The 24,820-nt window shown below is 41.7% G+C and overlaps 1 protein-coding gene across 2 annotated transcripts in view; it reads left to right on the top strand.

The window, feature by feature from the left end:
• The window catches only part of arhgef7a (Rho guanine nucleotide exchange factor 7a), a 37,977-nt gene continuing 13,157 nt past the window's right edge, over positions 1-24,820 (top strand). For both annotated transcript variants that reach the window (XM_087853087.1, XM_087853088.1), the window contains exons 1-16: positions 1-144; positions 252-497; positions 5,998-6,081; positions 11,940-12,024; positions 12,118-12,251; positions 14,817-15,018; positions 17,140-17,228; positions 17,936-18,030; positions 18,238-18,333; positions 18,819-18,941; positions 21,147-21,285; positions 21,374-21,433; positions 21,547-21,693; positions 22,055-22,141; positions 24,179-24,257; positions 24,346-24,485. In XM_087853087.1, coding sequence (XP_087709213.1) covers positions 333-497; positions 5,998-6,081; positions 11,940-12,024; positions 12,118-12,251; positions 14,817-15,018; positions 17,140-17,228; positions 17,936-18,030; positions 18,238-18,333; positions 18,819-18,941; positions 21,147-21,285; positions 21,374-21,433; positions 21,547-21,693; positions 22,055-22,141; positions 24,179-24,257; positions 24,346-24,485 — 1,725 coding nt within the window. In that variant the 5' untranslated portion in view covers positions 1-144; positions 252-332. The remainder of the gene's footprint in view (positions 145-251; positions 498-5,997; positions 6,082-11,939; positions 12,025-12,117; positions 12,252-14,816; positions 15,019-17,139; positions 17,229-17,935; positions 18,031-18,237; positions 18,334-18,818; positions 18,942-21,146; positions 21,286-21,373; positions 21,434-21,546; positions 21,694-22,054; positions 22,142-24,178; positions 24,258-24,345; positions 24,486-24,820) is intronic.

Genomic DNA, 24,820 nt, shown 5'->3' with positions numbered 1-24,820 from the left:
CGGCTGGCGGCTGCGATGCGCATGTATGCAGTCCACTGCCTCGACGCATCACAGCGAACCGCACTTGACAGCTTTCCAGGTTAGAGGGGGGGAAACAGACTTGCTGAATTTCCACAAGCCAGCCGTCATCCGCATCCACCCGAGGTACAGTTTTTTCCCCCCCTTTCTTCCCACAGCACACCCTACACACGCTCTCTCTCATATCACGCATCATATGGTTGGATTAACGCTGTTCCTGTTCTAACGCACAGATGACAGCGTAACCAGGGCGCTGAACTGCTGAGATACCAAAACACAGCCGCTTTGTTGAATCGGATCTGCTGTGACTGGACATGAATTCGGCGGAACAGACGGTTACATGGTTGATTACGCTCGGGGTGCTGGAATCGCCAAAGAAGACCATCTCAGATCCCGAGGCATTTCTGCAGACCTCCCTGAAGGATGGGGTGGTCTTGTGTAGACTCCTGGAGCGGCTCAGCCCGGGGTCCACGGAGAAGGTAGGGAAATAGCCGACACTCACTCCCCGCTCTCCTCCGCATCCCCAACCGCCCGCCCGCGTCGGCGTGTCTCCGCGTTGCCCAGCACAAGGAAACCGACGCGGTTTGTTGTCTGGCCTCTCTTTCTGCCCACCGATCCATGAGGAAATTTCTTTTGTAGGTCACGGCAGCCCGTGTTATTGTCTGCGATGGAAGTACTATGGTTGCGCGTATGTCAGCGTGTAAAAAGAGGAGAAAAAGGGAGGGGGAAAATACCGGTCGATGTCTGTACCACCCAATAATAATCTGCTCTCAATAACGTAACACTACAGCAAAAGGAAGACTGGTCATTCTTTGGGAGCTGTTAGATGCTTTAGAGGCTTTCAAATAAAGGCCTCGACGTATGCTTTTAATGCAGCTCTAACCACTCAGCAGATCTTTGCTGTCTTTGAAAGAACCCGTTTTATTTTCTCTTTAATCCCGGCGGATGCGGCTTGTATGTCAGTATATTTTGATAGTGCACACCGATTGATCCGCCGGGGATGAGGGGCTTTCTGTACACAGACCATTGCTATAAGAGTGGGCCGCCATTGACTGCAAAGGCGCATAGACAGCGATAGACCCTCTCCCTTTTTAAAGAAACAGCGCAGTGTTTGTGTCTGTCAGTTTACCAGCAGCGTCTGCTGGTTCCAGCAACAACCTGAAGGAGGCCATTTGTTTTCCTCAAAAGAGGATGTGCTGCCGGAGGCTATACCTGCACCCTCACAACAACAAATTTGCCTGCCAATGCCCAAACGGGTTTTTCCATTTTCCTCCCTTAAAATGACAAATATCACTCTGGGGTGGAGGTTATGTTTGATCATCAAGCATGCAGGAGAACATCTGAGGGTGGCTAAAAAACAGCCTCCCCCTTTTCTTTTCTTTTCTTTTTTTTTAAATTTATTTATAGGCTACCTATCCTTATATGGTGATGGGTGGAATCCTGTGTGGGCAAATGTGCCGGTCTCAATAATGTTAAATCTACTTCTGTCACAATAATAATGTTCTTTATTTTCATTTAAGTTTTTTTTTTGTGTGTGTAAAGGCTTGCAGTGATAAAGTAATCACTTATGTGGCCACAGGTATGCCAGCATATGAATAATGTGCGAGCACCACATAGAGTAATGAGCTTTATTCATATTAATGGAAGGAAAACAAAAAACAAAACCAGATATAAAATATGTATTTTCTCTGTCTCGGGCTAATTCTTAAATGCTTCCAGATCTGATGAGCCAAAACTGTAAATGAATAGAAATATTATTATTATTATTATTGTTGTTGTTGTTATTATGTTTTTTTCAACCAAAACATGCACCAACCCAATAATGACATATTAGCCAGGTGTGATGAAGGAATTTTTAATACAGTGTGTCTGCTAAATTATTATGATTAATATACACTATCCAAGGAACAATTTTTATTTGAAAAACAACTAAAACTATGAAATGAAGATACTTTATCTATCTACCTATCTGTCTTGACATGTTTACATTTTTTTAATAAGTAGGGTGTCTCTCTGTGACCACAAATTTAGGCTGACCAATCACTATCATTCTGGGCTGCACTGTACAGTATGGCCATGCCAAAATCGGAAGATGTGTGGCACAGCTGGACCATATGTCAGTCGTGATAGTTGCCAGTGATGGTACCTAAACCTGAAGTGGTTTTCTGCTCCTGTAGCCCATTTACCTGAAGGTACACCGTCTGGTGCATTCAGAGATGCTGTTCTGCATACCTTGGTTGTAAAAAGCAGTTTATTTATTATTTATTATTTGTGCTACTGTTGTCTTCCCAACAGTTTGAAGCAGTCTGGGCATTCTCCTCTGACCTCTGGCACCAACATGATATTTTCTCCCAGAGAACTGCCACTCACTGGATATTTTCTCTGTTTTTCTGTCCTTTCTCTGTAAACGTTAGAGATGGTTGTGTGGGAAAATCCCAGTAGATCAACAGTTTATAAAATACTCCGAATAGACCAGCTCCTCTGGCACCAGCTAGTGTTCCAAATTAAAAGTTGCTTAGATCATCTTTCTTTCCCATTCTCATATACAGATTAAACTTCAGCAGGTCCTCCTGACTATGTTTACACCCTTAAGGCACTAAATTGCTGCCAGTGGCTAATTAAATATTTGCAAAACAACCAGTGGACCTAATAAAGTTGCCAGATGTGCCACTAGATACACGCTAGATACAGCTGCAGATTATTACAGTATGTTTCACAGAGGGATTTCCCTCCTTAGTCTACTGTGTTTTTACACCATATATCAGGGCTTTATATTAGTACCAACAATCAAGCATTAACTGCCCCCACTCTGGGAAAACAGCTGATTTGAAAAAAAAAGTCGCCTCAGAAAATTACAGTTTCCAACATAAACAAGCGTCCTGTGAAGAAACATATTACAAAACTAATGAGAAGTGTTTGATGTTGTGAGTTTTTTCCTGTGGAACCTTCACTCATATACCAGATCCTTGAACTGGTACTCACCTTGAATACTCTGTCATTTTACATTTTTACATCATGAAATATTGCTAAACTTAGTAGAAAGGTAAAATATAAAGTTTGGTCAATGATTTATTTGTTGTAACAATGCTCCTTAGCAATAAGTCTTACATCTGTGGAAGGCCTGTTTATTTCCCCTTAAATGGTGCGGAATTTATAAGAAAAATGCATTTGTGAGTTGAGAGGCAGAGTTGAGTATGTAGCGTATTTTGCTACTGACTCTTGTTTTGAGCTTCTGGCATTGCAGGTGCTGACAATCAAGTGCCTGATTGTCAGTACTTGTGAGCATGGACCCTGCTACAGCGGTCAGTTGCCGTCTCCTCCAAGCATACCACATTTGACTGATCTTGATAGGGCCTGTGCCAAAGGGCAACTTCAAGCTAATGTTTCACCAAACCAAGTTGCAGCATTATTTGGAGTGAATCTTACTACCATTTCCAAACTGACTTCTATATAACAGGGGATGTCAGAGACAGTGTACCAAATGGGTATCCGAAGAAGATGACACCACATGAAGACCGTTTTCTCAACCTGTCAGCACCTAGGAACCACAGGCAGTCTTCTACAGATTTGAAGTCTAGTGCTGTGTCCCAATTCGGGGTATGCACGCTTGAAGTACGCATTTTAAGTGCGGTTACGTCACCGCCACGCGACGACGGCTGTCCCAATTCGAAGTGTACTTCAAATGCATACTCCAAATGCGCCGTCGATTTCCCCAAATATCAAGCGTGGTCCGGTGCACGCTTCGTGGTCCCATATATCCCACAATTCATAGCGCGGCGGTGGGTGTGGATAATTTTGCCGCAAAATACGGCAGAAGGGAGCGGCCGAAAAGTGAACTGTCAAAAGTAAGTACTGAATATGACGTCACTTATTCATGTGCGAATGTTTAATAACGAAGAACATTAAAACACTGCTGTTGGCCACATGTCGGCAAAGTTATGTGACACTAGTGATGTTTGTACTTTCAGCATTAACTTGGTTTTAAAGCCTCTACTTCTAAATATACATATAGTCGACCTTAATCTTACAGAGAATCTGATGATTTTATGGATAATTAAAGTCAGTCATATATCCACAAACACAACAAGCTGACAGTCAGTGAAAAGAAATGAAGCCCTTGAATCATGTTTTACAGCCCTGTGGTCTCAGCCTCAGATACTCAACTAATCAAAGTGATGTCATGACAAAAATGATTGACCAACAAAACAATTTTCTCCTTCATTTCTGTCAAACAAAGCTGTATGTAGCGTGTCTCGCGGTTAGTATCATGGTTGCTAGGCAACCTGAACAGCGCGACGAAGTATATACCGTCCCATTTCACAAGCCTCTCACTTCCGCACTTCTCGTACTTATAGTACGCACCGTACGTAGTACGCGTAGTGTGCGTACTTCAAGCGTGCATACCCCGAATTGGGACACAGCATAGGTTTGCAGGGCAATATGGCCGACGACTCGCTATCTAGACAATTTCTGGTCTCATAGAGCTGCTATGTCTGCAACATGTGCACTGGAACCTGGATGCAGAAGAACGTTATGTTCAGCGATGTGTTCATATTCTGCTTTCAGCATTTGGATTATTGGCTCAAAATGTGGAGAAGATATGGAGAACGCTATGCTGATTGATGCACCAATAGGGTAACAGCTTTTGGTGTATGCAGTGTGATTGTGAAGGCGGGCATCTCCCTCACTGGAAAAACAAGGTTTCCTTTGAAATTGCCTCCAGGTCACTGGAGAGAGCTTGAGATGAGATTCTGCAACCAGTAGCAATCCCACATCCCCACAGTCTGAGGCCAAACTCTATCCTCCAAGATGACATTGCCCGCTCCCACAGAGTGATGTATATCAGACACTACTTCAAGAATTTGGGAGTGGAGAGGATGGAATGGCCCCTGTGGGATCAGCCTGGATGTGCTGCTCCTGCCAGAGTGACCAACACAACCACATTGGCTGACTTGTGACAAATGCTGGTCGAAGGATGGGATGCCATTCCACAGCAGTTCTTCCACATGCTACTGGAGCTCCTGTTTGTTAAATGAATAAATTGTTAAACTGCCAACACGTGTTGTTTTCATTAGACTTCAATCATCCAGACCAATAAACAACACCAAACAAGATCCAATAGCAGAATAAGCTGTTTGGCACTGGCAGAGGGGATCTGGCGAGGGCAACAACACACTCAACTCTGCTGCTCAAACCGCAAATACATTTCCCCCACAATTATGGCAACATTTAAGCTAAATAAACAAGCTTTCAAACTTTCCAACTAAACACAAATGTCCCTAATTTTTATGCTAAGTTCATTCATATTTCTCTGCAAATCAAATAAAAAGAAACGGTAGTACATGAATGCTACAGATATGGTTGACCAAGAACGACTGCGTGGTTCACCCCCTAGAGGACTGCTAAGCTTGATTTCATCTATAAAATGTACTAATCAGTAGGCTGAAATAGAATTTATTTTATTATTTCTATTTATTTTTTGTTAGTAGATTGAACTTTATCATCATGAAGATGATCATGTTTTGAATATTTTACTGATTCAACATAATTTTGCAGGATAAAATCATATTTTTGCTTACCGACACCGCCCACTATTTTTTGTCTTATTTTATTCTTCTTCTTTACGTATTTAAATGGGACAGGAATAAAAATCAGTGCACTCACATGCTAAAGCAACATCAGAAGTTGGTGGGGTGGGGAAGACGGGGAAGAGGGCATCCCTATTTGTCAACGTCATTTCCCTCGACCCAACGCTGCACTCTCTTCCACTTCCCCGCTGAGAGGGGGGGTTTGTGCTCAGCCTCCCGGAGTGTCAGGCCCGGTCAGTGCTCACACACGGGAGACAGTAGAATGCGCGTCGTAGAAGAAGAAGGAGAAGAAGATAGATTTTTAAGGCAATGAAAGTCGCACGCAACCGCAGTGAGAGAGGCGAGCGTGAACTGGAAGTTTAACTCCTGACCAGCGTTTCCGTTTTTTCAGGTTTACCAAGAACCGAAGAACGACGGCGAGTGCCTGAGCAACATAAAAGAGTTTCTGAAGGGCTGCACGGCTTTCCGCGTCGAGGTGAGTACCCTCTCGGATTTATTTTAGGTGTGTGTAGAGGGGATTGCAATCACTTAACCACGTAGAGAAGCTGCTTGAAACGTTGAGTTTGCCTGTTCAGGAGGACAATGGACAATGCGTCCATGGAGAGGAGGGACGGAGCCCCTGACAGAGAGAGGGAGGAGGAGTGAATTAGCAAGCGAGAACAATCACCCATCGCTCGGCTGAGAGCTTTGTTTTGTTTTTTCCTACCGTAAGGTGGATGCATGTGCAGTATTTTAGCCACCTCCGTGGGCTCTGATTGATACCGTGGAAATACCCACGTTCCTCACGCGCAGTCTCAGTAACGTGTTGTGTTTACGCTGTCTGATTAATCCAGAAAGCTTTGTCCTCGGGCTCATGCGTGGCTTTACCCTCACCACCATTTCACACTGGCCACCCTATAAACATGTCTCTGAAAACAAGTCACTGAGGCTGGGGATGGTTATGTAAGCCAGTCTTGTCCCAACATAGTTATTAACGCGTTATAATAATAACAACAATAATGAGGTGTAAAGTCTTAACATGTCCCCGGATTAAGCAGCTCACTCCTGGGCCCGTGTAGAAATATCTGGATAATTTTGTATAATTTCCAACCCCACTCTTCTGCAAATTAAGGACAGAGTGCTGTTTATGGCCGTGTATCAGCTGGGACATAGAGGGGTCATTGAACCGTCCCACTCTGACAATGCAAGTCAGTGTTCCTCAGCATTGCTTCTCCCTGGTGAGTCTTCCAGCTACAGAACAAGAGGAGGAGTTGGGGAAAAAGCACTGTCAATTTGAGTGTGTGAAACATGCCATTTTAGTAGTAACGGACAAATGAAATGCAAGTAAAGCAAGCTGAGTGCATGCATGGCTTTATTGGTAAAGACCTATGTTTGCTTTGGCTGACTGCAGGGACAGGTCCTGGCAGCAGTGCTGAGCAAGGATCTGTGTTTCTTTCTGGTATAGTCCTCATCCTATCTCCTCTTTTGTGTCAGGCTGTTACTTTACCTGAGGATGCACCACTCACAAATACCACTTTTTTCCTTTTTTTAAAAAGGATGTTCAATCCTCGTGTGCACATGTGTGATCAGCTGTATGCGAATTTTTTTGAGTGAACTGTAGACAGCAGGATTACAGTAATTTGGGACATGGGAGTCCTACTGCTCACCAGCTGCAGGGCAAAGATGGATGTTATCCAGAGCCCAGAGCACTGCTGGCTCGGACCCCAGGTAACTGGTCCGATGGTAGATTAGAGCAGTGGGCGCTTACATGTTAAAGACGGGGGGAAAAAAGGCACTGTGCTTTTGCAGTTCTGGCCGACCTCTTTTAAATAGAGTTAAGCTGGACACTTGGCTGAGCGGGGACATCCCAGATTTGCTGCGGTCCCATGTGTGGTTGAAATATCTCACAAGGAACTATGTCGTTTAGATTTGATTTTTAATAATTCTGCTTAGATGCTTGCAACCACGTCTGATATTTGGGCGCCTGCTGTTACTTATCCATCAACATTAATGCCTTTGACCACAGGAAGAGGAATCATCGGAGTTCCCATAACCCCTGTGGTCCCTCAGAAAGAGCAAACTTATCCCATCTAGCTACCCCGATAAAACTTAAAGTTCAGAAGTGATGATATCCCAAATACAATCTGGAAAAGGCAAAGCATTTAGGATTTAGCGTTTTATGTATCTGTGCCATCAAACTGCAATCTTGGTACCAGCTTTTTGAGTGCTTGCCACAGAGATGAGCTCAAGATGCAGCTTTCCTGGAGTCCAGCATGGTTTATTTAAGGTTTCCAGAATATCAGTGTGCTTTGGCTTCAGCTTTGTTCTGTTTAATGTTACTTGGTTGAAAGCTGAAGAAAAAAAATGTTTTTTTTATTTTAAATGGACTGATTCTTATATAGCGCTTTTCTACTCTCCCGGAGTACTCAAAGCGCTCTATACAACATGCCACATTCACCCAGTCACACAAGCACTTTATCTATACTTAGTGCTTTTTCTAACTACATTCACACACATTCATACTCCGATGGACGCATCGGAGAGCAACTTGGGGTTAGTATCTTGCCCAAGGATACTTGGCATGCAGACTGGAGGAGCCTGGGATCGAACCTCCAACCTTCCGATCAGTAGGTGACCTGCTCTACCTCCTGAGCTACAGCCACCTCAGATTTTAATTCGTCTTGTTCTTGTGCCACATTAAAGAAAATCAATAGGTTTTTGTCTTTTTAAAAAACAGTCATAAGCAATAAAATGTAAAGCAAACGTTGAAAATCAGACTTGTTAACCTGGTCTTTATTTTCAGTGTATTTCTGTGTTTTGTCAGCTGTCTGAGGGTCTAAGCAGAACCTTGGCAATACGGCCCTTTAATGATGCTATAGAGGAGGAAATACATTACCCCTCTGGCCCCACTGGAATAGTAACACTATGCCAACCCAGAGACTAATAACAAATCCACCTGTCTACACCAAGTGGCAACCTCCTGGGCTGAAAAATGGAACCGGTGAAGTGGCAAAAAATCGTCAAATGACCACTGAAGGCTGTTGAAAAAAGAAAGTTATAGACTCCCATGTTGAGACACCCATTTATAGCAGAAATAAACATGTTTAAGACCAGCTACAAAAAACTTTTATGTCCCTATAACTGATATCTTAAAAGCTTGCATTAATAGGGGTGTTACAGCTGCTATCTGTCTGCTAGGATTTGCCAAAACTAATTCATATCAGTGAACTGAACTTAATTGTATTTGTTTTGTTGGTGGCATTAGGAGTAAATGCTCCCATTTTATAATAGTTACTTAGCACCAGGTATCTCTCAAACAGTCTATGGTTGCTAGTGTTGGCCACAGACTGAATATAAGTGATGGACACAGTGTTTGGGTCTGAAACGTGAAGACAAAGCGCGAGGGCTTTAAACCTGGATCCTCTGCAGTGGCCGACTGGGTGACTCTGGTTAGTTCTACAGTTAAACAACCCTTAGATCCATTGATCTGCGATCTCTGCAGACACTTTCCTGATGACATCATGGGTTCGATTGCTAATCTTACTTCTTAGGACAAACATGATGATGATTTCGTAAACTGTTGTTCCCATTAGAGTCAGAATTGATCATGCAGTCTTACTCAGACAGCTCCACTCCTCGTTTGTGATGTCTGGTTTCAAAAGACCAATTGGGTAACACTTTCCAGTCAAGGCATGAAAATGGGTGAAGTTACAGTGGCTTTGCTCATCTTTTATATACAGTCTGTAGGCTACGCTGATCTGATAAGTTGATTTTGGTTTTATTGTTAAAAATTATGTAACATTTTTAAGACACTAAAAGTGAGTGTGATCTTTAAAAAAGGCATGTATCGTGCTATTTAAAGCCTTCAATTTGCTGTAAGCACCATGAATCTGCAAGGCTAAAGTAGCTAATAAGATTTTAAAAACTCTCTTGTTGGTCTGTAAGCTTGACTTCTTTGTTAGGGGCCTTTTGTCCTGAGTGCAGTCTTCATGAACTCAAACACATGATCAGCTGGATTGAGATCAGCTGACTGACTTGGCCAGTGAAGAGTTGTTTGTTGCTGTTTTGGCAAACAGGAAACTGCTTAGCTGCCTTGCCTGTAAGTTTACAGCATCTCTTAACGCTGTCCACCTAATATGAGCGCCTTTAAAAGTAAACACTTTTGTTTCAGAGTTTTGTTTCAGTATAATCTACTCGACTCATCCTTCAGTCTTGTATTACCTGTAGTATATATGGACCAGGTTGTTGTATCATCCTGGGCAGCTAACTGCTCATTTCCTCAGCTGTGACAGTGTGGGAGCAAGTGCATCGTTGCTGTAGTGTGCTGAGTCACAGAAGGGTGTTGGACCATTGTTTCAGCCTGCGGGGATTATTACCTGGCTATGATGCTGAGGCTCAGCAGACAAGTCGGAGCTCGTCACGTTAGTCATGTTAATGATCGCCGTGCAAAAATCTTTAATATAAATAACTCGGCATGTTTCACCGTGAAGCAAAAGCTGTTGTTTAAACTGAAGAAGAAATCCTAAGGGTCTAAAACTGAATCTTAAGATATTAGAGAAGTGGCAGCGAGTCTTGTAGCTTTTAATCACAAGCACACAAACACCTACATACTCTATGTTCCACACCACTCACTCAAACAGTCATCCACATTTTCCCTGAGGACATGTCTACAATCAGAGCGGAAGATTAAAGAGACTCGTATCTCACAGTCGCTCATTCTCTGTGCTACCGAAGCGAGAGTAACTAATCACTTGGAGGCGTTGCACAGGAAGAGATAGCCTAAGTCATCAACAGAGATACAGTCACTGCCATTCATACTAGAGAGGCCAGTGTCAGGGTGGTGGTGGGACAGACAGTGCTTTTTGTTGTTGTTGTTGTCACGAAATTCCATGAAAAGAGCCAAATAAGGGAAACTTATCACATCAGTCTTCTGATTCTTCTGCTCACGTTCATTCCGTTTCATTTACATTTGTATTTCCTTGAAATTACCAGATTGAATAAAGGATTTATAACAAAAGAGGTCAAAAACGTATTCAGTTCATGTCATTTTCCAAAACGGTTAGATGCTCTAGTTTTTTAGTAAACGTCACTCACCCAGAAGACTTCAGACTAGCCTGAGGAATTCTGATTGAAAATGTTGTAAACAACATTATGTGCCCTGCGTATGTATATTAAATGCAAGGTCTGCAGTTTCTGTCACTTGAGGCGTTTTCACAAATGTACTGCAACCCACACATTAAGGAGTTGATGTACGAAAACGCACTGATCAAAATGAAAGGATGTGACGCTGCAGCGGTTAGCATCATATCCTCACAGAGATGGTTATGGGTTCAAATCCCCCAGCCGACTGAAGCCTTGCTCGGTGGAGTTTGCATTTTCTCTCAGCCTACCTGAGTTCTCTCTGGGTCTCAGGCTTCCTCCCGCAGGTTAAAGACAAGCAAATTAGGTTAACTGGTGATTCTAAATAGGCCATAGATGTGAATGTGAATGGCTGTCTGTCTCTATGTGTTCGCCCTGTGACGAACTAGCAGCCTCTCCTGGCTCTTAGCCACTGAGCTGGGAGAGCTTCCAGCCCACCCATGACCCTGAAGGGAAAAACAGTTAAGAATATCGATGGCTGGAATGGATGAAAATAAAAAAAATAAATTCTATATAAAGAAAATTATTATTATCTTTTTGTGATTTTTGCTAACAATAATGAAAATACACATATTAGCTAGTTGGCGATGTTGGTGTCTGCATTTATAACAGCTGATAAGATAATAATTACACCTCATACAGTCCCCTTCTGGTTGTCTGTCTATGTATGATCCCCCGGCACTACAGCCTGTTTGTTCTCGTTTTTCTGTCCCACCCAGCTTCCCTTTTTCAATTCATTGACTTCTCATTACGGTTAGTAGATGGGGATCTGCTCAGGAGCCACCACCAGTCCCCAAATTGCGGCCTCAATTCATGCTTACGCCATCTGCCATTATCTACTAGGAATGCTGTCTAACCTAATTGAGGATGTGGTCCCAGCTAGTGAAATGACAATCTAAAAAAAAGTAAAGAGATGTGAGAAACACCCTTCAGCTATGTAATGAGGGCTGTCGTTGCATAGTTTATCCACCAGAAGGCACTCTGCTAAAACGAGCCGAGTTAAGCAGAACTGTTTTAACAGTAGAACAAGTTTATTTTTTATACAGCATTGACATTTCATCTTAGTAAGGACTCATAACTAGTCATGTTAGGGAAATATGCTTTATCTCTTTAAAGATAAAAAAGTTTTAAGCTGACTGTTACTGACTGATTGCTCGGTGTTGTCATCGCTGCGGCCGACTGTCAGGCTCATGTTCTTTTGTCTCTCACCCGCAGCCATTCGAGGCCAGTGACCTGCTGCTGGGACTGAACTTCTCCAAAGTGCTCAGCAGTTTGGTTACTCTGAATAAAGTGACTGCAGGTCAGTTAAAAATGTGCAGTGTGTGTGTGAGAGTGTCATTATGGACGTGGGAGTAGTCATGAGGCTGATTTATATTTCCCCGCTCTTGCGCAGATATCGGTGTGGGCAGCGATTCGGTGTGTGCCCGACACTCTTCAGCCCACCGCATCAAGTCGTTCGAGTCGCTGTCCTCTCAGGCTTCACTGGCCCGATCCTCCAAGCTGCTGCAGAACCAGTTTCGCAGCCTGGTAAGGTCAACACGTGCTTCTGCCCCGTATTGACTCAGATTTGGTGGATATGTGTCAAAGGCATATGTTATTTATCATTACAGCTCTAACACTCTAGAGAACATAAATAAAACACTTAACATTTAACTTCTGATGTGTCACAAACAGTCTGTTCTTAACCTTTTTTTCTGCTCACTGGTTTCTGGTCCAAACACATGACTCCAGTATTACATGCTGCCATTGTGAAAAGTGCTTTTATAGTGCCTGAGCAGAGTTTGCTGCAGGCAAATGACTCAGGGGTTGATGGAGGCAGCAGCAAATTTGCATGTCATCCTCATACACGGAAAGAGGCGTACAGTTACACCTAAGCCATTTTAAAGCATAAAGGGAACATAGTCCTGGAAGAAAAATCCAATTAGTCTAAAAAGTATTTGATGATGATAATGATGATGAATAGGGATGGGTATTGATAAGCTTTTCACGATTCCGATTCCATTTTCGATTCTGTTTAACAATTCGATTCTTTATCGATTCTCTTATCGATTCTTTTTTAAAAAAAAAGGAGAACACTAAGGTCTAATAGCTTAGAACTTTGTTTTATATCTTCTCTTTGAACAAGATAGAAATTTAGGAGTAACATGGCCTTACAAACCCAACAGTGAGATCTTAAGAGATCCACAGCCTACAGCTCTTCAATGGGGTGTCACAGGGTCCCCAGGAAAAAAAAATTGTAAATGTAAAATAATAAAATAAATATTCTTCTGTAGCAATAACAAAGTATAACATCAATTATTCTGTAGCAATTACACAAGAATATCCAGTAAGTCCCTGCCTACAATTAAACACATTCACTTACCGAAAATCATCTGCTGTGGCAAATGGGTGCAAACCTTTGACCACAAACTTAGTCACTGCTCGGTGACATTCGTCTATCCTGGTCTGAAAGGAGACGCTAACGGTAGACTGCAGTGAGAACTGCCAGCATCTGAGCCAGATTCTGTCTGTCTCTCTCATCATGGTCCCCTAAATGCACAGTAATGGCAGGTTTTGTAATAAGGCAGATCGCGCTAACATAATATGCACTGTTAGTTGATTATTTACCTGCCGCATTAACGGGAGAGGACGTGCAAATGTTACCGCTGCTGCTGGGTTGAGATTCATGAGTCCGGAGCGGAATTAAAAACACGACATTATTTAAGGTCATCGTGTGTTTTGTGAGCAAATGCTTTTGCATATTTGTAGTGTTTCCTCCCTTAAATGAAATATCTACTTTGCAAGTATTGCAAGTTGCCCTGTTGTCATCCATTCTCGTAAAGTAAAACCAAACTTTTGAGCGTTTGAGCCGCTTAGGCGCCGTGTTTCCTGCCAGGTAAATGACGCTCCGCAACGTGATGATGTTATTCGGGGCGACTGGAATCGATAAGGGAATCGTTTGCAAAACTGGCAAACAATTCCAAGGAATTGAAACACTGGGAACCGGTTCTCAACAAGAACCGGTTTTCGATACCCATCCCTAATGATGAATAGAGACGTTTTTGGGGATTTGATCTAGGGTTGTTCAATATGACCAAAATCTCATATCCCGATATAAGACATCTATTGTCCGATAACGATATAAATCACAAAAATGTAACATTTTCTGTAAATTCTGTGAATCTCGGGCAGCTCGACTTGCGTGAAGTGTTTCCAGCTGGGCGTCGTGTAGCTGGAGTCCAGTGTTTTAACAGATGCATGAAACTATACATTTTTAGGCATAAGTTGTAACGGCCGCCGTTTTCTTTGTGAGTATTTATTACACAGCGTGCTGCGGGGAAAAGCCTGTTCTAACGTTTGAGTCTAAGGTTTATTTTTAGCACCTGGCGGCTCTTTTTTACTTCTCACCCGTAAACACTCTGCATCCTCTTTCACGTGATTCAGTTTATTTTGAAAAGTCTCAACGGGATCTTGAGCTTTATGGTGAAAGGTTTATGTGGAAAATAAACAAGCGGACACGATGCGTTTTCGTTGTTGCTAACGACAACGCATAAAAACAGGCGCCTGTCCGTCTGTAGTGTGGTTATATTAAATATAAGAGAAAGAGAGAACTTTAAGAAATTAATATAGCCACTACAGTGACCATCAAAACCATGAAAAAATATTGCCGTAAACAGTTTATTTTGCGACACCACGAAACAAACGGCAGTGTAAAATGAAACGATAGACGTTTTTATATCGTCATCCGAAATATATCGTTATATCGAACAGCCCTAATTTGATCAGTGCCAGGAGAGTAGCCTTTATAGTGAACTTCATCACCCGAGGTGTGGCAAATCACAGAAGCTTTTTTTTTAGACACTTGTTCAGCAGTTTCAGGTTTCTACTGCAGGAACTGTCTCTTACTGAAATCCATCATTTTGCACCAGTTCAGGTCAGCCTGTCTGTCACAACATATTAATAGCAATAATCAGTTTATCACATTTCAGTTAAATCAAAGCAAAGACTTCAATAGTTATAGATGGTAAGATTTGCTGTTACTGGTTACAAATGCTATTTCCATTTCCGTTGGCTTCTCCTCCTCCTTGCTGACGCTCCCACCTCTTTCACCAGGACATGTCAGAGAACAGCGGACAGCAGCTGCTGGTCAAGGCGCGTTTCAACTTCCAGCAGACCAACGAGGATGAGCTCACCTTTGCTAAGGGCGATTTCATCAACGTGACTCGTCAGGAGGAGGGCGGCTGGTGGGAAGGGATGCTTAATGGCAAGACTGGCTGGTTTCCTAGCAACTACGTGCGTGAGGTCAAGGGCTCCGGTAGGTACCTCAGCTAACCTGATGAGTGATTAACAGGGTCTGATTAAGAATTTATGGGAGACGCAGAACTTCCTGATGCGCTTTTAATAACTAACTGGTTGAATTTCTGAAACAAATTTCACATTTAGAGACGCTCTCATGCTATTTCCAAAATTGGACTCACTAGACCAAGATATTAATACCTTAGTGTAGTGATTCATCACACTGTGTTTGTTACAACATAAAAAATTGGCAGTTGCATCCTTCAGTCCACGTATTTCTAAATAAATCCCCTGCCCCTGCGTACCTTTGTGGAAAATAGTATACTAAAGAGAAATCTCTGTCACGCTCACCATTTGCACAGCTTCACAGCTGCCTTTGTCACCATCTTTCCACCCGATGTCGTGACAGTAATGTAGTGCCACATCTGCTGCAGTCTTTTGTTTTTTCCCGCTTGTGTCGAGATGCCAGTGACACAGCGCTGCCACTGTGAAGATGTTTTCGAGTAACACAAGATGTGTTTCTCTGCATGAAGGGTTCATTTTAACAAGCTAAAACTGTGGTTAGGAAACTTGAGGCCAAGAGAAGTGCACCGTCCTTTGTGTCTCGTATTTCGAATATTTTAACCTTGGTGGGAGTTTAAATGACTCTGCTTTCACTGTAACCCAAAACATGGCAGTTAATTGGCTTGGGTTGTTTTCTTTATTTACGTAAGGAATAAATAAATGTATGCCCAATGGTTTCTGTATAAACAATTTATATTTTTAGTGGTATCTGAAGTCTTTTTGAAAGCATTTACTGAGATGTGGTATTAAGGCAGTGAGGAGGGATTGTAGTTTTATTACTGATAAAGGAACTCATTATGTTACTTTATAAGTGCTGTAAAAGATCTTAGTAAACACGCACTGCAACAGCCACTTAAAGTGCATTTCCTTCAGAGATTGCATCACTTTTCTTTTTATGCCTCTTCCTTATTATAATGGTAACAATGATGCCTAAGCATTTGTAATATTTCATTTATTTCAAATCAGCTGTCATAAAGTTGGATTTTATGAAATGCTTCATGGCCATGGAGCATACAGCCAATCACATGGCAAGTAGAAACGGTAAGGCAACCCACTGAAGTTCAAAATGAGTATCAGACTGGGGAAGAAAGGTGCTTCAAGTGACACTGAACGGGACATGGTTGGTAGTGGTCAGAGTATTTCAAAAACTGCTGATCTACTGGGATTTTTCCACACAACCATCTCTTGGGTTTACAGAGAATGGTTTGTAAAAGAAAATGTCCAGTCAGCGACAGTTCTTTCGGAGAAAATGTCTTGTTGATGCCACACTTTAGAGGAACATCTTTCAAGCTGATACCAAGGCAACAATAACTCAAATAACCACATGTTACAACCGAGGATAACTGTAACATTTCACAACATACCAAACATTATAGCAAATGGGCTTTAGCAGCAGAAGGCCACATTTGGTGCCACTATTGTCAGCTATGAACAGGAAACTGAGGCTACAATTCACACATGCTGAAAACTGCAACATAAGATTAGAGAAATATTGCGTGGTCAGATGAGTCTCGATTTCTGCTGCTAAATTCAGATGACAAGGACAAAAAAAGCATGAAACCATAGATCCACCCTGCCTTGTATCAATGTTTCAGGCTGCTGATGGTGTACCGATGGGGGTAATTTTTCCTTGGCACGGTTAGTTGAGCGTAATTTAAACACGACTATTGCTGCTGACAGTATGCATCCATCCTTTTATGATTATGATGTGCGCATCTCCTCATGGCTGCTTTTCAGCAGGATAACGTGCCATATGGCGAGGCTCAAATCAGCTTAAACTGGTTTCTTAAATATAACGGTGAGTTCACTGTACTCAAAGGCTACAGTTAAAATCTGCAGCAATTGTGATGATTCCAGCACTTTGAATCTGAGCCACGAAGAATTAAGGCACTTCTGAATGGATAAGGGGGTCCAACCTAGTGCTGTGACGGTGTACTTAATAAAGTGTGCAGATTTATAAACTGTGGGTAGACAAACTGGCTTGTTGATGGGGTTTGTGTAATATTGAATTCAAAATGGCTTGAGGGTCAGTGTATACTTGCATCAATCACATCATTTGTTTCCCTTCTGATCGCAGACAAACAAGTGTCCCCCAAGTCTGGCACCCTTAAGAGTCCACCTAAAGGCTTTGACACATCTGCAATCAGCAAGACGTACTATAATTTGGTAAGTAAGCAACTTAACAGATTTTTTTTTTTGCTTTCTCCTGTTAGTATTTTTTTCCTCCATGCACTTCTGTGGCTTTTCTTGTTTCTTGTTTCACGTTTTTGTGTGGGTCTTTGCTTTTTTCCCCCTCTGTTAATGATCTTCACTGAAAGAAACTGTCCTCTCAGTTATTTTGCCTTGCATGCATCTGTGATCACAGCTGCATGATGGGCAAAATTGTTTTATTACACTGCATCTTTATCACATAGTAGCTACTCTGTGTATGGTTATCTGTATCTGTGGGTCTTTTGGCTGATGTACAACCAACTGCATTAAATGGATATTTAAAAAAAAAAACCTGATTTTATTAAAAAAAACTGCCCCTTATTGGAGTTATAAATATTTTGCATTGTAATCCATTTTTAAATGTAATGCTGGAGGACAGCACTGAACCCAAAGCTATGTTTTTATTCATTTATTTATTGTTGAAGATCAAATTATGTATGCATCTTCTGTTCTTGTGTTATTAATTACCTTGACAGAAATTGTGAAAATAATTGATACACTGTGTATTTACATCCACATTTTAATCTTGTATGTTGGTGTGCACTAGAAAGCAATCAAATAAATATTTCGATTTTCAGAATGAGTGTTATAGCTGTTCTGAATGACTATAACAAATCAGTTATTATAGATAATAATTTAATTTCTCTCCTCTTTATTTTTAGGTGTTACAGAACATTTTAGAAACAGAGACTGAATATTCCAAGGACCTTCAGAGTCTTCTGATGAACTACCTGCGACCTCTTCAGAATATTGAAAAGTATGACTCACTTTGACATAATGCGACATAACATGCAGTTCTTTTGAAATGTATAAAATTCACGTGAATTGTTTTTTTTTTTTTTTTTTTTTTTTTTTGCATAATCTAAAGGACTAAGTGGGCAGAAGTCCTTGGCTTACTTGTACATATTACTGAATTTTTTTTTTTTTTTTACCAATCTCCGTACTTCATCACTTTTTCTTCCAGACTGAGCAGCTCAGATGTGGCTCTGATTCTGGGAAACCTGGAAGAGATCAGCACCTTCCAGCAGATGCTCGTCCAATCACTGGAGGAGTGCACCAAGTTAGTCCCTCCCAGCACACACAGCCCCACTGCAGCAGCATCTTCACTGTTTCTCAATGCACAGAGGGACATCTAGTGTTGGGCTGCATGTACTACAGGGATATTGGGCTAGACCAGGGTTGGGCAATTCCAGGCCTCAAGGGCCAGTGTCCTGCAGGTTTTAGATCTCACCTTGGGTCAACACACCTGAATCACATGATTAGTTCATTACCAGGCCTCTGGAGAACTTCAGGACATGTTAAGGAGCTAATTTAGCCATTTAAATCAGCCGTGTTGGTTCAAGGACACATCTAAAACCTGCAGGGTAACCGGCCCTCGAGGCCTGGCGTTGCCCACCCCTGGGCTAGACTGTACTTAGACTATGAAAATTTACGGAATTACACTGCATATGTGTATATTGCCTCTTCTTGGTGTAGGAGAATTAATATAGGTGTATTTTGACCTACTGCGATCCTATTTTTTATTTTTGTTTTTTATCTGTTTAGGCTTCCAGAAAGCCAACAAAGGGTGGGCAGCTTCTTCCTCAAGCACATGCCACAGATGAAGGCTCTCTATGTTGGTTACTGCTCGAACCATCCCTCTGCAGTTAATGTACTCACCCAATACAGGTATGCTCATATCAGCTGTATTTAGTATCATTAAACAGTGTCGCCGGCCTTTCCCACACGTGGCACAGCAGGTCGTACAAATGACCCTGTTAACAAATCTTGTTGATGTTAAATTTGGTCTTAGCTTCCTCTCGTTTAGGCTTGTCACTGTCATCATCACTGTCCAGTCGATATTCCATTGTTACACACACTGCTGTTGAGGTGGGTTTTTTTTAATTTAATGTATTTGCAGTAGTAAATTACAGAGGGGACATCGTAAGAGGCTTAAGGTGGGGCACACTGAACCATTAAGTTTGTGAGATGGCTTAATTTCACCTGATGCATGTCAGCTAGTTATTAAAACAAGTGACCAGAAGATAGCCATTAGCAAAGTAAGCAGATCCAAGAACAACAAGAATGACCACACAGGTAACAGTTTAATGCTCCATCAGTGTTTGGACAGATTGTGCTTTAACAGAAGAGGAAGTGCAGTATTCTCTTTCACTCATGTGTCTGACGCATTAGCACAAACTCTATCTGGAGGTGATAGGCTGAATGTAAATTTTGCTCAGCAGTCTTAGTAACATGAAATTTAAAGGAACTGCGAGGACCTCTAGAGGACAGAAAATTGAAAGAGATTATCTTGAGTGAGCTGTAGAAGCTCACCTGAGATGCATCTGAAATATGAAGTTTGTCAGCCTTGCAGATACTTATTGAATTATCCGTCATTCTAAACGTGTCTATAGGTTTTCTGACGTTACTGCCTGGATGGATTGTAACAAATGCTGTCCATATGAAGGTGCTGAAAAGGCAGTGTGTTATTTATCATTTTTACCCCTCAGTCTGAGAGGCTGATGGATGTAATGTCGTTACATGAACACAATAACTCGAATGAGGCGATATAGGATATCAAATTGATATCATAGGTGCATCTATTAAAAAAACCTTGAACAAATTTGAAACTCAGTGACTTCGACCTCAAAGTGTAGGTAAGAGGTCAGGTTTTCTAAAAACAAATCTTGTGAATGTGATAACTCACTAAGGATTTTCAAATTTATACCATATGAGACAAATGGGTAGCAATTTAAAAAACAAAATACGGACTTTATAAAGTGGGCAGCACTGTTGCCTCACTGCAAGAAGGTTCTGAGTTTGACTCCACCATCTGGTCGGGGCTTTCAGGGTATAGCTTGCATGTTCTCCCTGTGTCTGTGTCTGGGAGGGGTTCTCTCTGGGTGGGTTCTCGTAGTCATTCAGGTGGTGGGGTTAGGTTAATTGATGAATCTTATTTTGCCCGTGAGTGCAAGTGGTTGTCTGTATATGGTCTCTCTGTGTTAGCCCTGTGTCAGCTTGGCAACCTGTCCAGGATGTACAGGTAGCTATGAGAGGTGGGTTTTTTTTTTAAAACTGTGTTTTAAATTTTTTTTTATAAAAATGTGTTTTTATCCTTTTGAAAGTGGAGGACTGTGTATAAAAATAGCTAAAAGCAATTAACATATTGACACATTGTTTTATGTTTGATGAAGTCCTCTGTGGTAGTGAACAGAGGCAATATTACCAAAAAAGTATCTTTGTTCAACAAATTATGGTTCTAAGTGAACATCTCACTTTGGGCTTTAAGTCACAGTGAGAGGAATAGTCAAGATTTTCTGACATTCTTACAGAGCATTGATGAATTCATTTCAATTTAATTTTATTTATACAGTGCCAAATCACAACAACAGTCGCCTCAAGGCGCTTTATATTGTAAGATAGACTCAATAATACACACAGAGAAAAACCCAACAATCATATGACCCCCTATGAGCAAGCACTTTGGCGACAGTGGGAAGGAAAAACTCCCTTTTAACAGGAAGAAACCAGAACCAGACTCAGGGAGTGGCGGCCATCTGCTGTGACCGGCTGGGGTGAGAGAAGGAAGACAGGATAAAAGACAAGCTGTGGAAGTGAGCCAGAGATTAATAGTCAGATTAGTCAGATTTTTAAAAAAATAATGTGCAGATTGATTGAAATAATAGGTACTTGCAATCTCTAGCTGCCTCCATATGCCTCCTTATGAAGATAACAGGAGTGAGTAGCACAATCAGAATGCCAATTAGGATGGTTTGACCATCAGCCATTCTTAAACTAACTAACAAAGCCAACTTATGTGTTGCGTGCAGACCCTGTGATGATGCTGTTTGTGGTGTAACTTAAATGTTTTGTTTGTCTTTGATTCTCTTGCAGTGATGTATTGGGAGATTTTATGGAAGGGCGCGGTGCTGTCAGTCCCGGGATCCTCACCCTGACCACAGGCCTCAGTAAACCCTTTATGAGACTGGATAAATACCCCACACTACTTAAAGAGCTCGAGAGACACATGGAGGTGTGTGTGTCACTGGATAGCCATTTTTTCTTCAGCTCCTGTGTTTAGCTTTTTTTTGTTAAATGTATAATGTGTCTGCCCTTTTTAGGAGAATCACCCAGACAGACCAGACATCCAGAAGTGCATGTCGTCTTTCAAAAGTCTGTCGGTAAGCTGAACTCTCTTCCTCTCCAGACAGACACAACACGTAACCAGACTTTCTATGAAATGAAATGGCTTAAGAAAAGATTTTGAAACAGCCGTCTGTCTCTTTCACGCCAGGCTCAGTGCCAGGAGGTGCGGAAACGAAAGGAGCTGGAGCTGCAGATTCTTACAGAATCCATCCGGCTGTGGGAAGGGGATGACATCAAAACCTTAGGCTCTGTGATCTACATGAGCCAGGTCTTGGTCCAGAGTCAGCTGTCAGAGGTATTTATTTGGCTCCTTCATCTATACTTACTCTGCTATAAACTGCTGCAATATTCCCTTCCTATAAATATAATATTAAAGTGCAGAAATTGTAGTCTTTTGTACACATAGTACAAATAGTTAGTTCAATGCAAAGAGTCAAAATAATTACTGTTAAAGTTTAAGTTAGTGGTAAAGAAATGTGTCCCAAAACTCGCAAAATTTAAATTAAAGCTAAAAACAGTTACTGTTTATACCTGCCTAACCTTTGCTGCTGCAGTCATTTGTTCATCTGTAGACTTTGAAGTGGGCTATACAAGCTAAAGGCATCCTATTTGTACAAAGAAATGCTTACTCATACTCTCTACACTTTCTGCTTTAGGAGAAAAATGAGCGTTACCTCATGCTCTTCCCCCACATCCTCCTCATGCTGTCTGCCAGTCCCAGGATGAGTGGCTTCATATTCCAGGTCAGTAGTCTTATTTTTATATATATATATATATATATATATATATATATATATATATATATATATATATATATATATATATATATTAGGGGTGCAACGATACACAAAATTCACGGTTCGGTTCGGTTCGGTACTTTGGTGTCACGGTTCGATATTTTTTCGATACAAAAAAAATGTTCATGCCTTTTTATTAATTTGTCATTTATTAAATTTTCACGGCACATTCTGCACCACATCTCTGTGCGTTCATCATTTGTTTGAAGCCAGCTCACCTCCTGCAACCACTTTTCCGAGAATACGCGCTTCTTTTGTGGTTCGGACTCCTGACATTTCTTTGGAGGTGGAGGAACACCAAAGTAATTGCTTAAAGGAGCTTCTTCGACATCTTTATGAGTTCTAAACAAATGTCTGTCCTCCTCCTGAAAATCTTATGTATGCAAACACGCGTTGCAACTTCTTATCTTGTGCGCGTTTTTTATTTTGACAGTGAATGCGCACCTGCGGACCACTTGTGTAGACCTGGTTATTTAGCTCGTCATATTGCAGCCACAGAAATTCTTTTGTCCATGAAACCATAAAGCTGCACGTTCTTTTTGCCTTATAGTCTGATTTGTCATAACTTTTCCGTTTTGTGGTAAGCTTTTCTTTGGCTGTCACTTCTTCACCCTGACCTGTCTTATTTGGCTCAGCAGAACTCAAATATATATCCTGCTGCTTTTACACACGCATTCACATAACGCTCAGCGATTCTCTGCGCGATCAACCTCTCACATGTTTAAGCTTGCTGCAGGAGATTTCACTTGTCATGTTTGCATAGTAAGCTAACGATTGATAAGACGATGCCAGAGGAATTGGTGCGCAAATTATCATCACTCACCAATCAGTACTGTCGCTCTCTATACACAGTTCGCGCGATTGCAAAGTGAAAGCAAAAAACAAGCGCAAATTCAAACGCGATTTCAATATGTCACATATTGACAGTGGCTCACCGATGCCAATGACATAATTACCCAGCTACATTTCCGAAAGAATGCAAAAGCATTGACATATATTTTTCCTTCCTACTATAGGCCGACGAGCAGAGCAGGGCAGCCCGACTGGAAAAATCGCTAGCGATTTTGTGAGCCCTGTATCTGATTGAGGAATCACTCATCTTTGGAAAAGAGAGTTTATTACAGAGAAATGTCTCTTTCCAAAATAAAAGCTATACTATACGCTTCTTCTGGGCTATATTCTCAGCAGCATATTAAACATATCAGGTCCCCATAAGGAGAATCATGTGCTAACGGCTGTCTAAATGACTCGGGTAAAGTTTGTATGCGTGCTTGTTGTTTTTGTCTGCTTCCACTTGTCTTTGCACTAGGATGCTATCGGGTAAATGTGCAGTCATATTCGTTGTGTTCCCACTAGTGCTGTCAGCCTTAATCTGAAATGAGGTTAACGCCACAACACGGCAAATCTCCGTTAACGAGCTACCGCGGATTGCCCCGTGTGTGGGGCTGGACAGCCTCAACACATTAACGAGCTAACTGCGCTAACACACTAGTTCCCACTCATGTAATTGAGCATTGCTTGGCACATCTGACATACTGTTTTACTTTAGTCCATGACTAGCTTACCTTCAGGGTCATAGTCACATGAAGACCAAAATAGTTCCAGACGCCAGATCTGAATGAGGGTGGGGGAGGTTCAATTTGCCATGTTGCAATGAGCTTAACTTCTGTCTAGCTAGCTTGCCCTGCGCTCAGTGAATCTGTGTTCGACTACTCCGCCTAGGCTGCACTGTCGAGCGCAGATCCACTGAGCGCTCAACGCAGACAGCGCCGTCAGAAGGAAAGTTGATAAAATAAATTAAAAATGTTGTATTGTTCGATACATATGCATACCGAACCGAAAGCACTGTATCGAACGGTTCAATATCGATACGAGTATCGTTGCACCCCTAATATATATATATATATATATAAAAATTAATTATTTGTTTATTTTATTTTTTCTTGCATGTCATGTGTATGATGTGGTTATTTCACTCTCCAGGGAAAATTGCCCCTGGCAGGCATGACAGTAACCAAACTAGAAGACTGCGAAGCCCATAGAAATGCTTTCGAGCTCAACGGTAAGGGCACATTTTACAAGCAAGATGTTGACTCATTCCTGTGGATTTTTTATTAACACCTTAAACAATACTGTCCCTGTTCCTGCAGGCACAATGTTTGATCGTCTCCTGGTGATATGCACCAACCCGCAGGACCTGCAGGACTGGGTGGAACACCTGACCAGACAAATCAAACACACTGCAGCCACAGCGCCCAGCCACAAACCACTCACTGTTCCCTGCCACACGGTCAGAACTCAGTGATTAACATACCCACATGTAGATCATTTTCTTTCTATTCATTGAAACCCAGAATATATTGATTTCTCACTGACTGTGACCCTTTAATTACAGTGCATTATACATATAATCACCTCAAATGATGATGCAAACCCACGTGAAGTGGCTGATTTCTTTTACTGGAATTGACCACAATACACAATTGCATTTACTGAAATTAACTTTAAAAAATGCATAATATTTAGCATTTATCCTTGGAAAGAACAAATTGATATAATTTATTTTTGGTGTACCCCTGTGCATGTTGGTGACACCACTGTGAAATGAGTTAAATGCCATACATA

Source organism: Neolamprologus brichardi, chromosome 16 (assembly GCF_056152115.1).
Source record: "Neolamprologus brichardi isolate AB-2024 chromosome 16, ASM5615211v1, whole genome shotgun sequence".
NCBI lineage: Eukaryota > Metazoa > Chordata > Actinopteri > Cichliformes > Cichlidae > Neolamprologus > Neolamprologus brichardi.
The sequence above is the reverse complement of the archived record's forward strand: the minus strand, read 5'-3'. Positions and strand labels throughout refer to the sequence as shown.